We start from the raw sequence: 12,240 nt of genomic DNA, 5'->3' as shown, positions 1-12,240 counted from the left end.
GGAGAACTCACGCTCACTCTTGCTCACTCACCCACTCACTCACACACTCGCTCTCAAGCACACTCACTCACAAACTCTCACACACCCCAGAAATGTGAGACATGCTTACTACTAAGCCCCTGATGATTCAGATGTGTCTAATCTGTCTCCTGCAACTACAAGCAGGAGGAATTCAATCCTAGCTAAACTGGTCACATTGTTTATTTTATTTTTATTTTGTAAGCGTTTATAACCTCATTGTTATATCTACATATATCTATGGTAACCATTTATCCAAAAAAGAAGCAGATCCTGTTCTGTTAATGTATTGTGACGGATGTCTATTATCAGCCTCCAAGTGAATACAGTACAAGTATTTCAGATAGAACTTTATTCTCTTCAATTTGATGAATAATTAAATAATTCCACAATTCATGGCATAATAATAATCACATCATTATGGTGAAAAGCAAACAAAAAAGTGCATTCTGGGTGAAAAACAATCACTTGACACATATGTAACGATCAACCAGGGAGACTGAACTCTCCTCCCAGTTACCAGTGCACTAGTCCTTAATGTCTCTTGTGAAATACTCCTCTTGTGTATCAACTGTACATCTGCGTTTGAGCTCAATATGAGTCGAGGCATTTACATAATCAAAATGTGGCATTTACATAATCAAAACTCGTGAACTTTGACCTGAAGAGCAGTTGTATTACTGTGGCATAATATACATCACTTCTGTCAGAAATAAAAAATAGAAAGCAGGATATTATAAATTATCTCTAGATCATGTTTGGGCAAAAGTGAAACTAGAAACTCTGAGATAAAGTTTTGTTAAACTTAGTATAGAGCAATCATTCCTGCAGATCAGTATGGAATAGATATCTATGTACACGTTAAAAAAAAGCATATGGCCTGTACAACTGTTACAGTATTTAAGGTTTGAACACCTGTATAGGTCTGGATTATAATTTTCTCTTAAAACATGAAGATGTGGTACTTATACCACGAACCATGTTAGAAGCGTGCATTAGTTATTTATCTTCTAAGAGGGAAAGAACTGTAAATCTGTATCTTTAAGTTTTATACACTTTATACACACTTATACTGATTCTTCTTGTTTGGTTTTCAAATATTTACTAACTCAAACTAACAGGGGCATTTTTACATTTCCCAAATCAGCACATATATCATAGCGATCATAATACAGTGTATTTATTGTCATCTACACATACATAACATACCAAACATCATTTATTTTTATTGTGTGAGTTGAATTTTGAACACTGGTATATGCAATAGGCTACTGAGTAGGACTACCGGTACGTTGTGTGTGTGTGTGCATAAAATTGTGCCTTGCTAGCAAAGGTTACATGTTAGAACTTGACATACATATTCGTCAGAAACAGAACTGCTTCACAACATGGGATAAAAGAAAATGTTCTGGGGAAGAAATCACAGTCACAAACATTCGCTGACTCGATCGGAACACTCTGAGTTACTCTGGAGTAAGACGGGGAATTTTAAAGAGTGTTTAATTTCCAGGCTCTCCTGACTCTTTTGTGTGAGTTTGTGTGTGTGTGTGTGTGTGTGTATGTGTGTGTGTGTGTGTGTGGTTGTTAAAGCCTGCAGCTGAGAGAGACAGGCTTAACAGAAGAGAGATCAGGAATACCAGATAAATGTAAAGATGGCGTACTGGTCTTGAGCGAGTGGTTTAGTTTCCTTCCAGGTCGGTCAGCATGACAGCAGAAGCTCCAGCTCTGCTTCCTACTTGCTCCGACAGTTGGGCCAAGTCACACCTCCACATGCTGCTGTTACTATGATGTACAGCACCACCTGAAAATGCAGACATTATATATTCCCATATCAGCAAACTATATGGCCAAAAGGACATGAACACACCCATACAGTATGTAGCTCTTCTCCAAACTCTATACATCTATACAGAATGACTTTATATTCTGCAGCATTAAGATTTCCCTTCACTAGAACTAAGAGACCCAAACCTGTTCCAGCATGAACAGCATGCACAAAACAAGCGCCATGAAGACAAGCTTGCACGTCAAAGAACTCGAGTGTCCTGCACAGATGCTGTTTTGCACACTGTTTTTGCTCTTTGCACATGCTGTCTCATATTTCAGTTGAATGCTGTTTTGCACAATACTTTACAACACCTCATGCAACTGCTGCTATAATACTGTGTTTATTCCAGTATTTCTTGTGTTTATTCCAGTATTTATTCCAGTATTTCTTGAACACACAGTATTTACACTGTTTGGTGCTGTTTTTGTTTGTTGTATTTTGTGTGATGTCTTTTGTGTGATGTCTTTTGTGTGATGTCTTTTGTGTGATGTCTTTTGTGTGATGTCTTTTGTGTGATGTCTTGTATTTTTTGTTTGCACTGTCTTTCTGTCTTTGTGTCTTGTCTTGCACTGTTTGCACCAGGTTGCACAGATGCACTTTATCTTTAATATAGTTTGTCCATAGCTCTGTCTTTATGTAGCACCAGGTTCCTGGAGAAATGTCTCATTTCACTGTCTCATTTCTCATTTCACTGCATTTCAACAGCTATATATGGTTGAAAGGACAATAAAAGCTTCTTGACTTGACTTGAGATTCCTGACCTCAACTCTACTGAACAACTTTGGGATGAACAGAAACATCGACGGCACCACAAACTTCTTCACCCAAAGTCCCTGTGTGCAATGTGCTCACCCTGTGCTCACCGATATTCTGATTAATCTTGCAAATCCCCACAGTCATGCTACAAAATCTGGTGAAAAGCCTTCACAGAACAGTGATGATTATTATTATAACAGCAAAATGAGATTAAATATGTTATGGGATGCTTTAGCAAGCACATGTTTGTGTGAGATGGTTGTGTGTGCACAGACCTTTAGCCATATAGTGTACAAGTGTCATAGACACATTTTCACTTTTGAAAATAGCTAAAATCTAAATCTACTCTAAAATTGTACACAATCTGCCGGCCCATTATTCATAATAGTCATTTTAGTCTAATAGACTTTTCTACCTTAATTTCATATTGTTTAACAAAGAAATCTTGATCGTTTTAGCATTTACGTAAGGAGCAGTGATAATGGGCTAACTTTTTATCATTCAGATGTAAGCCTGTAACTGTTTTGCTGAGCTTTTAGCGTAGGACATTTTGCATTTTCAGGATGAAGAAACAGGATTAATGCTTCCATGTTTCTCATGAACATAACAATCTGCGTACTAACTGCAGAGTAAAAGTCTGGTGATAACTAAGCAACTGACTTCTTTTGTGGATTTTGCACAAATGAAATGCATTTATAGTGAATTATTGTAATCTGTGGCAAACTGCAATGGTAAATATATTTTTTGTAAAATGGACTCAAAACACAGGCATCATCATTGAACAGAATTCTGCAAACCCTCTTGATTCATCAGCACACTGATAAGTATCTTATAAGATGTTCCTGCAAGACATCAAAAAACGCTGAATGTTTTACTCACGAGTGATACAATTACGATGATGATGGTCATCTTCAGGTTCTTCATACACATGGCACGAGCTAGGTTGCGACTCGTTGTTTTGAAAGTGACAGACTGTTATAAAAGGAAGAAGAAACAAAAGTAAAACATTGTCACGATCACTTTCAGCAACATTTAAGATTCAAGAACACACACTCACTGAGTCCACCAAATTCTCAGTCTTGTCAATGAGAAGTTCCAGCTTCTCTCCTCTCTGCGCCACAAGATCTAAAATGAGAAGATTCAGCATTGTGAGATACTTTTCTGCTCACCATGAGTGTAAAGAGTGCTTATGTGTTACTGTAGCCTTCCTGTCAGCTTAATCTAGTCTGACTATTCTCCTCTGAGCTCTTTCATCACAAAGGCTTTTTCCACCTACACAACTGCCTCTCAGTGGATGTCTGCTGTATTTTTAGCACATTTCTGTGTGAACATTATAAACTGGTGTTTGTGAAAATCCCAAACAGATCTGCAGTTTCTAAAACATTAAAACTATCCCATCTGACACCAACAACCATGTCATGATCAATATCACTGAGATCATGTAGCAAGGGATGATCAAGGTTGTATACACAGTTTCTTCTGAAGGCACATGAATGACAAGGCCATTTAATTTTGCATTTGATTAAACACAGAAGACATTCAGATTTGAAATTAAGAGATGAATAAGAATTTCAGCTTCCATTTAATGCTAAATGCTGTAAATGTAATGTAAACATTTAATGCAAAAGACATTTTGTTTGAACCGAACTAGTGTTTAAATTATCAAAACTATTGGAACACGTGACTGATGTGTTTACAGCTGCCTTGTTAGGTCGATCATTTAAATCCTAAAGCACTTTGCATGTCTATTCTTAGCGTGTGTCAAATCACCTACAGTGCCAGTGCCAGTGTGTTCGATTTAGTAGTTACTGCTCTGCCTTTGACAGAGTACGTACTGATCAGTAAATGTGTGTGGTACTTCTTGTACTACTCTTATGGCACTGTGCTATACAATAATAATCACCAAACCTATTTCTTCTTCAAAAACCCTAACAGTTTTTTCTTGTTTAAACCGTCAACAAGTTACACAGCTTTGGTATAATGGCATTCGTTAAAGAAGTTTAAGCTGGTTTAAGCATGAAGAACAGAGGGCTGTCTGATTCTCTGAGATCTGTCTGAAACTCACCAATATTCCGGACCATAATGCCTCTCAGGTCATCCACCTGCATCTGTGTCTCTGTCAACCGATCCGAACTTTTTGGATCTGAGTGGTGTTTCTGTGATGGGATCATAATAGAAATGAAGACAGATCAATGCATATGGGATTGCTGTGTAGAACAATATAATTCTGATGATATGAAACTTCATTATAATTGTATAGAAGTATTCTGGGTATAAATCAGAGCTCCTATCGTATGGGCTGCCTCCACTGTACCTGACTAGACATTACAATTTCCATTTTATTAATGTTTCATTTTTCTTCAGCTTCTATGCTCATTTTCTTGTATGTATATAGAATTGTTCTGGAATGTAAGTAAATATTAGTTTTTTTACTTGCAAAAAACTGATCTAACTATTATTATTATTATTATTATTATTATTATTATGCATGTTCTTGTCACACTCATTCTGTGATACTGGTAATCATGGGATTGTACCAGATTAACCGTCAGCTCCCTGATTAACCCACTTCTCAGCTCTTACCAGTCCCAAGGCCTGATCCCAAAACATCTTTACTTCATTAATCTGTAACTGTTCTACCAGTTTATCAGCTAAACGTCCCACTTTCACAAAAATGGTACATTCCAGCAGGTCACATGACTGCAGCACGTGGTCCTCACATGTCCTCAGACGACTAATGCCTGGGGTTTTCAAGCACAATTTCAAGTCTTTATTAAGACTGATTCAATCCTCTGGGTCACACAAAAGATGTGCAACATCAACTAGTGTGAATTTCATATTTATGACCAATTGCTCAGCAGAGTTTCACTGCATTTGATTCAGTAGCTACTGCTCAGCTCTGCTTGATACAGTACATACTGATCAGTGTAATATATATATATATATATATATATATATATATATATATATATATATATATATATATATATATATATATATATATATATATATATATATATATATCTCGTCGCTGTCGGGCGGAAACCTCGTATGTCCAAATTTGGTTCTGTGAAAATTTTTTCACATATCGATGCTATTGGTCAGTCCCCACGTGGGTCTGTTATTTTTACAAGTTATTAACCAATCTAAAGTCTTGAAAATAGCTTGAACGCAAATCTCTTAACTCCATTGGACACTTCAACTGTCTGAGAAATCTCGTAACTCCACCTCTTCTTCACTCCGCGGGAGAGCTGCGCGGCATATTTCTCCTCAAGATTAACAACACGTCTTAAAGTGATATCTAAAGTGATTTTCGTGGGGCTCAAAGAAAAAGAAATCTTGACCCCTGCTAGTTCTGGTGCTCGTCTGAGGACAGGAATTTAGCGCAAGACAATCTACTGCAACGCGGACTAAACCCTGTGCATTGCAGATAAGATAGGATTGTATCTTACAATGTCAAGGCAAACCGTTATGTTCTACCGTCATGCACATCACTTTAAGCAAGCTGGCTGGCTTTTTGCCTCGTTATTATACGTAAACATGCCGTATAACGTAGTGAAACGATAATTTGAACTTTATTAATTTTATTTTGGGGGGCACGGTGGCTTAGTGGTTAGCACGTTCGCCTCACACCTCCAGGGTCGGGGTTCGATTCCCGCCTCCACCTTGTGTGTGTGGAGTTTGCATGTTCTCCCCGTGCCTCGGGGGTTTCCTCCGGGTACTCCGGTTTCCTCCCCCGGTCCAAAGACATGCATGGTAGGTTGATTGGCATCTCTGGAAAAATTGTCCCTAGTGTGTGATTGCGTGAGTGAATGAGAGTGTGTGTGTGCCCTGCGATGGGTTGGCACTCCGTCCAGGGTGTATCCTGCCTTGATGCCCAATGACGCTTGAGATAGGCACAGGCTCCCCGTGACCCGAGGTAGTTCGGATAAGCGGTAGAAGATGAATGAATGAATAATTTTATTTTTTGGGTGAACTATCCATTTAACTATGATTTTATCGATGTTTATCTGTGTTATTGATGTATTTTAAATATCTATTTATTACTGCTTATTATACATGTTCATTGACGTTTTAAAATGTTTTTTTATAATATAATATTTGAATTAAATTGAATGTTTTGGATACCACTATTAAATTATTGTTTTTATTTAATTATTTACAGTGTTTTTTTATTTAAAACACTGTTTTTTGGACACTAACAAGTGAAAATAGTTAGGGTAGATACATTTGAGTAGGTCTGTTTTGTTAAAAATCGATAGTTGTAATGCTTCTGTGCAGAAAGAAACCCGTGAGCCACGAAGGTAAGTTTGTGAGCAGATTAGACTAATTTCCACCTATAGACAGCCTAATCAGCTTATCGTGTTTTGTATTGCATCACTTATAGCTCTTAAACCTTTAAAATAGAGTTTAGGAAGATGTATGTAACTACAGTCATTAGCTTTGGTTAACTATTGAAACCGTTCTTATCAATGACAGCATACTCTCGTATCTCCCTGCTCCCAAGTCAAAGCTTGTATCTCCGATAAAACGTGACTTTGGGAAAATGTTGTGTTAATGTTGCTACACAACAGTATATGATAGCAATATAAGGTATAATAACAACTTTAACGATACAATGTTTAATAACTCAAAAAAATACGGCGTTTTTTTAATTTCCTGAAAAATAATGGTTTGGGAGGTACGAGGATTCCGCCCGACAGCGACGATATATATGTGTGTGTGTGTGTGTGTGTGTGTGTGCGCGTGTGTGTGTGCGCGTGTGTGTGTGTGTGTGGTATAAACACAATCCAGACATATTTACATCCACCATGTTGGCATCGTCATGTGACCCAAGAGGTCATTATAACAGCAAAATTGTTTAACAATTTTCTCAGTTGTTGTTAAACAAGTACAATTTAACCACGAGGAACAGCATTTAATACCTATAGCACTAAAAAAACTACACAAAGCCTTCCAATATGTTTGATTCTTCTACGCCGGTCCTGTTGCCCTATGGAACAGTGCAGTGTCTGGATCTCAGAAGCTTTTCCCTACTCTAACAGTAGAATCTCTCTAACTGCTCTAATATGGTCAAATTCTCTTCATTTCTGCTTTATCATCTCTACTGCCTATTATTTTTATTTGATCTTAATTAACTGCTGCTTAGATATAATGCTGTTCAATGTAGCTTTTCAAAAGGTGACAATATTGATATGTGCCATAGCAGCATCTCTGACACCAACAGAACATGTTTCTTTTTTCTACTTGAGTTAATTCAGTCATCGTGTCTTACAATACAAGGCCAGAGATCTTAACTCACGATGAAGGAATTTATTCAGGATTTGTGATTTGATTTTTTTGTGCATGTGTAACACACACCCTACAGGACTGCCTGCAGTAAACATGATGTGTGTGTATGTGTGTGTGCATTAACAGTGCTGCGGCAGTGATGTGCACAGGACAGGAAGCTGGAGTGGGGAAATATCGAGTTAAACGTCACGCACCATTTGTGCAGCAAGAGTGCTGGAGAACTCGCTGTTCATGGCGTAGGGTAAAGCCGTCTGCGCCCGAGAGCCGTAGGTGGTCTGGAAACGTTTCTTGACTTCGTTCAGGAAACTGAATGCACGTGACCTCTCAAATCCCTGCACACAATCCACAGAACTGTCATCTGTCTCATCTTTAAAAGGCTCAACATGTAAAAGACAGTTACAGTAATAGTTAATAATTTAACACATGATGCCATTTTTACACTGAACATTTCAACTAGAGCTTTTCATTTCCAATCAACTTTAAAACACAGTTAGAACAGAATTCACCTACAAGTGTGTGCTGTGCCCTTATGATTACAACAATCAACACGCAGATCATTTGATATGATTAAACAACCACATTATAGCAGCTTTTAAATGACGACAGCTCTGAGCCTCTGCGATCTACAGTGCTCAAGAAAGAGGCAGCAGACAACAACCATTCGAGCAGACTTTATTACTCGATAATAGTTCATTACTCTTGCTTTAAATGACACTTAATGAGCTCCAAAAAAATGCTTGATTTTCCCCAACACAGAGACGTAATAGTCCAAATGTAATTTTTGTATTTAGTATTTACAAAAGTATATATTTTTAAAATATGCCAAACATCTAAAACATTGTTTCCAAAAATGTTAAACTTTTGTTCATAGCAAGTTTAAATGTATTTATTTATAGCAAGTTTTTTATGTATTTGATACAGACAAAAATGAGCATTGCTTTTCATTGTTGTCATTCAGAAATAAAATAAATTGCTTTGTATTAGTCTCCTTTGTAGGAGTCTTTAATTAAAACACATCCTCATGCTAGTTCACCAGGTCAGGGACTAAGAATACCACTGAGAAACCTTTGTAAATCTATGTGCTTAGTACTACTAGCAAGAATATAAAGGAAAATACAATAAAAGTCTATCAAATAAAAGGAATCATTCAATAAGAGCAGAGGATGAGCTGGTCTGTCTGTGCACAGCAGTAAACTATGATCAAACTCCTCGACTGATATGAAGTTTAGCGCACATCATACTTTAAGATTTTTGTGAGCGTCACTGATCACAAATAAGCTGTGCCTGGGTTACACTTTGTGCACTTTGTGAGAGATCATGTGAGTAAATCTGGAGGAACGTTTTAGTTCAGTGTAGCTTACACAAACATTTACACAAAACACACATAAAATGACAGACAAGACAGACCCACTGCTTGATACAGTTGTTCTGTACGGGTCAACATAAAGGGCATCAGCAAACCGGTTTGCTACTGTTGTGCAGTGGGGAAAAAAGCCTGAGCGACCACGGAAATTCCACAAATCTCATACTCACCTCATCTGTGATGCATAAATAGATAATTCGGTCGTGACAGATGTAGTGGAAGAGATACCTGAAATCAAGAGAGATTACATCAGGCATTATATTTAAAAAGCTGTTCAGATTCAACAGCAATGTAGGAGCTTCCACGGTTCCTACCTGTCATGTGAGTAGGTTAGTTTGTTGTTTTCAGATGGAATCTTTGCCAGAATTTGCTCCATCACCTCAAGAAAGTTTCCTACAAACCAGGCATGTTTGGCGAGTATTGTGTTTCCACGAGCTACCACAGCGAAAAGGATCGCCATAGCACAGAGCTGGAGAGTGCAAAAACAACGTCGGTGGTCATTAACTAGTGAGCAATTACAAGGACAACATGTATCAGTTTAGTGTATACACACACACACACACACACACACACACACACACACACAGGAAAATCATTGCTAAACCAGTGGGGATTACAACACTAACATCAGTTCCAATCTTACACCATCTGTCACACCAGTGATCGAAAATATTCTCGTCCTGTAAAGTTTATAAATCTTTAAAAGTATTGTCACTGCATTTGAACTAAAAAAGAAATCTTGTTTACATGTGAATATTAATGTAGGTAATGACAATGTCGGTAATGTAGGTATAGAACAGAATAGAATAGAATAGAATAGAATAGAATAGAATAGAAGCCCATATTATTGCCACATATACACATTACAGCACAGTGGAATTCTTTTCTTCACATACCCCAACTGAGGAGGTTGGGGTCAGAGTGCAGGGGCAGCTATGATACAGCGCCCCTGGAGCAGGGAGGGTTAAGGGCCGTGCCCAGCAGTGGCAGCTTGGCTGTGCTGGGCCTTGAACCCAAATCCTCCGATCAACAACCCAGAGCCTTAACCACCACTGCCCACTGTATTGCATGAAAGTGCACAATATGGCGTAAAAAAAAAAAAAACAGAAGTAAAATGTTACCACTTGGATACAAGAAACTTTTTACTGCTGATATTTGAATTGAAGGTTGGAGGCCCGTGACTGGCTGTTGAGAATCCCTGCTCTCCATATTATACATAAGGGAAGGTACTGCATATAAACATATTGATCAAAATGGACAGAAAATGTGTTCTAACTTATGATGCATATACAGACGCTCTTTAGTTCAATGGGTCTTTGTGCCCATTGGTAGTCGCTGCTCCATGTCGGTCTGTATATTATTCATAATGTTCACACCTTCAAAAAATTTGCAGCCACAAATTGACTCAAAGAAATTCAGTTTTCAATGGAAAATGGTGCGTGGCTTTGTGCTGCGACTACCAGTGGGATTGAATTTTTTTCTATTATTGCAGTGGTGGCTCAAGTGGTTCAAGGCCCAGCACAGCCAAGCTGTATCATATCTGCACTCTGACCCCAACCTCCTTAGTTGGGGTATGTGAAGAAAAGAATTCCACTGTTCTGTAATGTATATGTGGCGATAATAAAGGCTTCTATGCCCCCATTCTTCTATTTTCCCTCCAGAATAGTTCAATTTAGGGTCAAGAAAATGCTAGATAAAATGCTACATTTGAAATGCTAGTTTATCAGCGCAACCCAATGACAGACGGTATTATGATGAGGGATGTGGTAACCTAGTATTTAAGGCATTGGACTACTGACTGGAAGGTCATGAGTTTGAATCCCAAGTCCACCAAGCTGCCACTGCTGGGCCCCTGAGCAAGGCCCTTAACCCCTCAATCGCTCTGTATAAAGGTGTCTGCTATAGACCCTAAATGTAAATGTATTATAGAAAGCGGTAGTTTTACTCTGTGGTTCTCCGATTTCTCACAGTGATGTGATCAAAAATGTCAACTCATATTTCCAACAAACCCCTTTAAGCAATTTTAAAATGTTTATAGTACAAAATGTATATAGTACAATGTTTGGATGGCATTTGGCAGACGCTCTTATCCAAAGCGACTTGTTTTTGTGTTAAACGGTAAAGAGATATGGCAATAAAATCCCCTGATTACTCAATCAGCTTGACTAGCAGTGTTATCTACTGACAATAAAACCTGGAAGATTGCTAAAATAACTTTCATTCCTCTCTGTTTTAGTAGAACTAACTCTAAACCCATCCCCTGATCGATCATTCACCAAATACATCACATGAGTAAACCACCAAGCTTTCAAACTGACACATAAACACGACTTATTTGTCGCACCAATATTCTGACAAAACACGCCCCATGTATAGCGATTGGCTATCAGCATCCAGCCTGGATTGGCTAATACGCCTGTAACTCACGAAATGGTCCAATCGGCTAAGAAATATCAGCTAACCCTATCAAACGAGGCGGGGTTTAATGGAATACGGGTGGGGAAAATAACCCTACTGACATAGCTATTTAGCCACTAGCATAATAAGAAACATTTTTGTAGATAAAACAGCTGAGGCAAACAAACCGACGGAAATCTCTCCTTCTAGAAGTACATGCATTTTACAATTATAACCCTGGATGGGTGATAAATGATTATAAACATACCTGATACCGTTTTAATCAAGACTTCTAGGCTTTACTTGCGTTGTAAACATTAAAAGCTTAAACGCTGCTGAAAGTTCCTTCCGCAAGTTCCAGTAACTTCCGCCCCATTGCATCCCGGAAATGACGTTTTCTCTAGCGTTTCCCATGAGGTCTAGTAATAAATAATTGACAGTGAATATTAACTGTATTAATAAACAGTGTTATCTGAAGTTTGTAGAAAGCCTAAGGCATAAATCACTGAAAAACACCTTGGGTTGAATACGTTTATTTTGTAAAACCTACAACACACAGTAACTAAAACTAATCACGATAAACTGT

General features: G+C 38.1%; 1 protein-coding gene across 1 annotated transcript; it reads right to left on the bottom strand.

The window, feature by feature from the left end:
• Positions 1-355: 355 nt before the first annotated feature.
• Positions 356-12,043, bottom strand: sybl1 (synaptobrevin-like 1). The gene is made up of 8 exons (XM_060885415.1): positions 11,923-12,043; positions 9,572-9,726; positions 9,428-9,485; positions 8,089-8,226; positions 4,668-4,758; positions 3,660-3,727; positions 3,482-3,574; positions 356-1,819 (listed from the first exon to the last, which is right to left on the bottom strand). The coding sequence occupies exons 2-8, from the start codon at positions 9,715-9,717 to the stop codon at positions 1,751-1,753; spliced, it is 663 nt and encodes a 220-aa protein (XP_060741398.1). The 5' UTR covers positions 9,718-9,726; positions 11,923-12,043; the 3' UTR covers positions 356-1,750.
• Positions 12,044-12,240: the final 197 nt, after the last annotated feature.

The sequence above is a fragment of the Tachysurus vachellii genome, chromosome 13, assembly GCF_030014155.1.
Source record: "Tachysurus vachellii isolate PV-2020 chromosome 13, HZAU_Pvac_v1, whole genome shotgun sequence".
Lineage (NCBI taxonomy): Eukaryota > Metazoa > Chordata > Actinopteri > Siluriformes > Bagridae > Tachysurus > Tachysurus vachellii.
The sequence above is the reverse complement of the archived record's forward strand: the minus strand, read 5'-3'. Positions and strand labels throughout refer to the sequence as shown.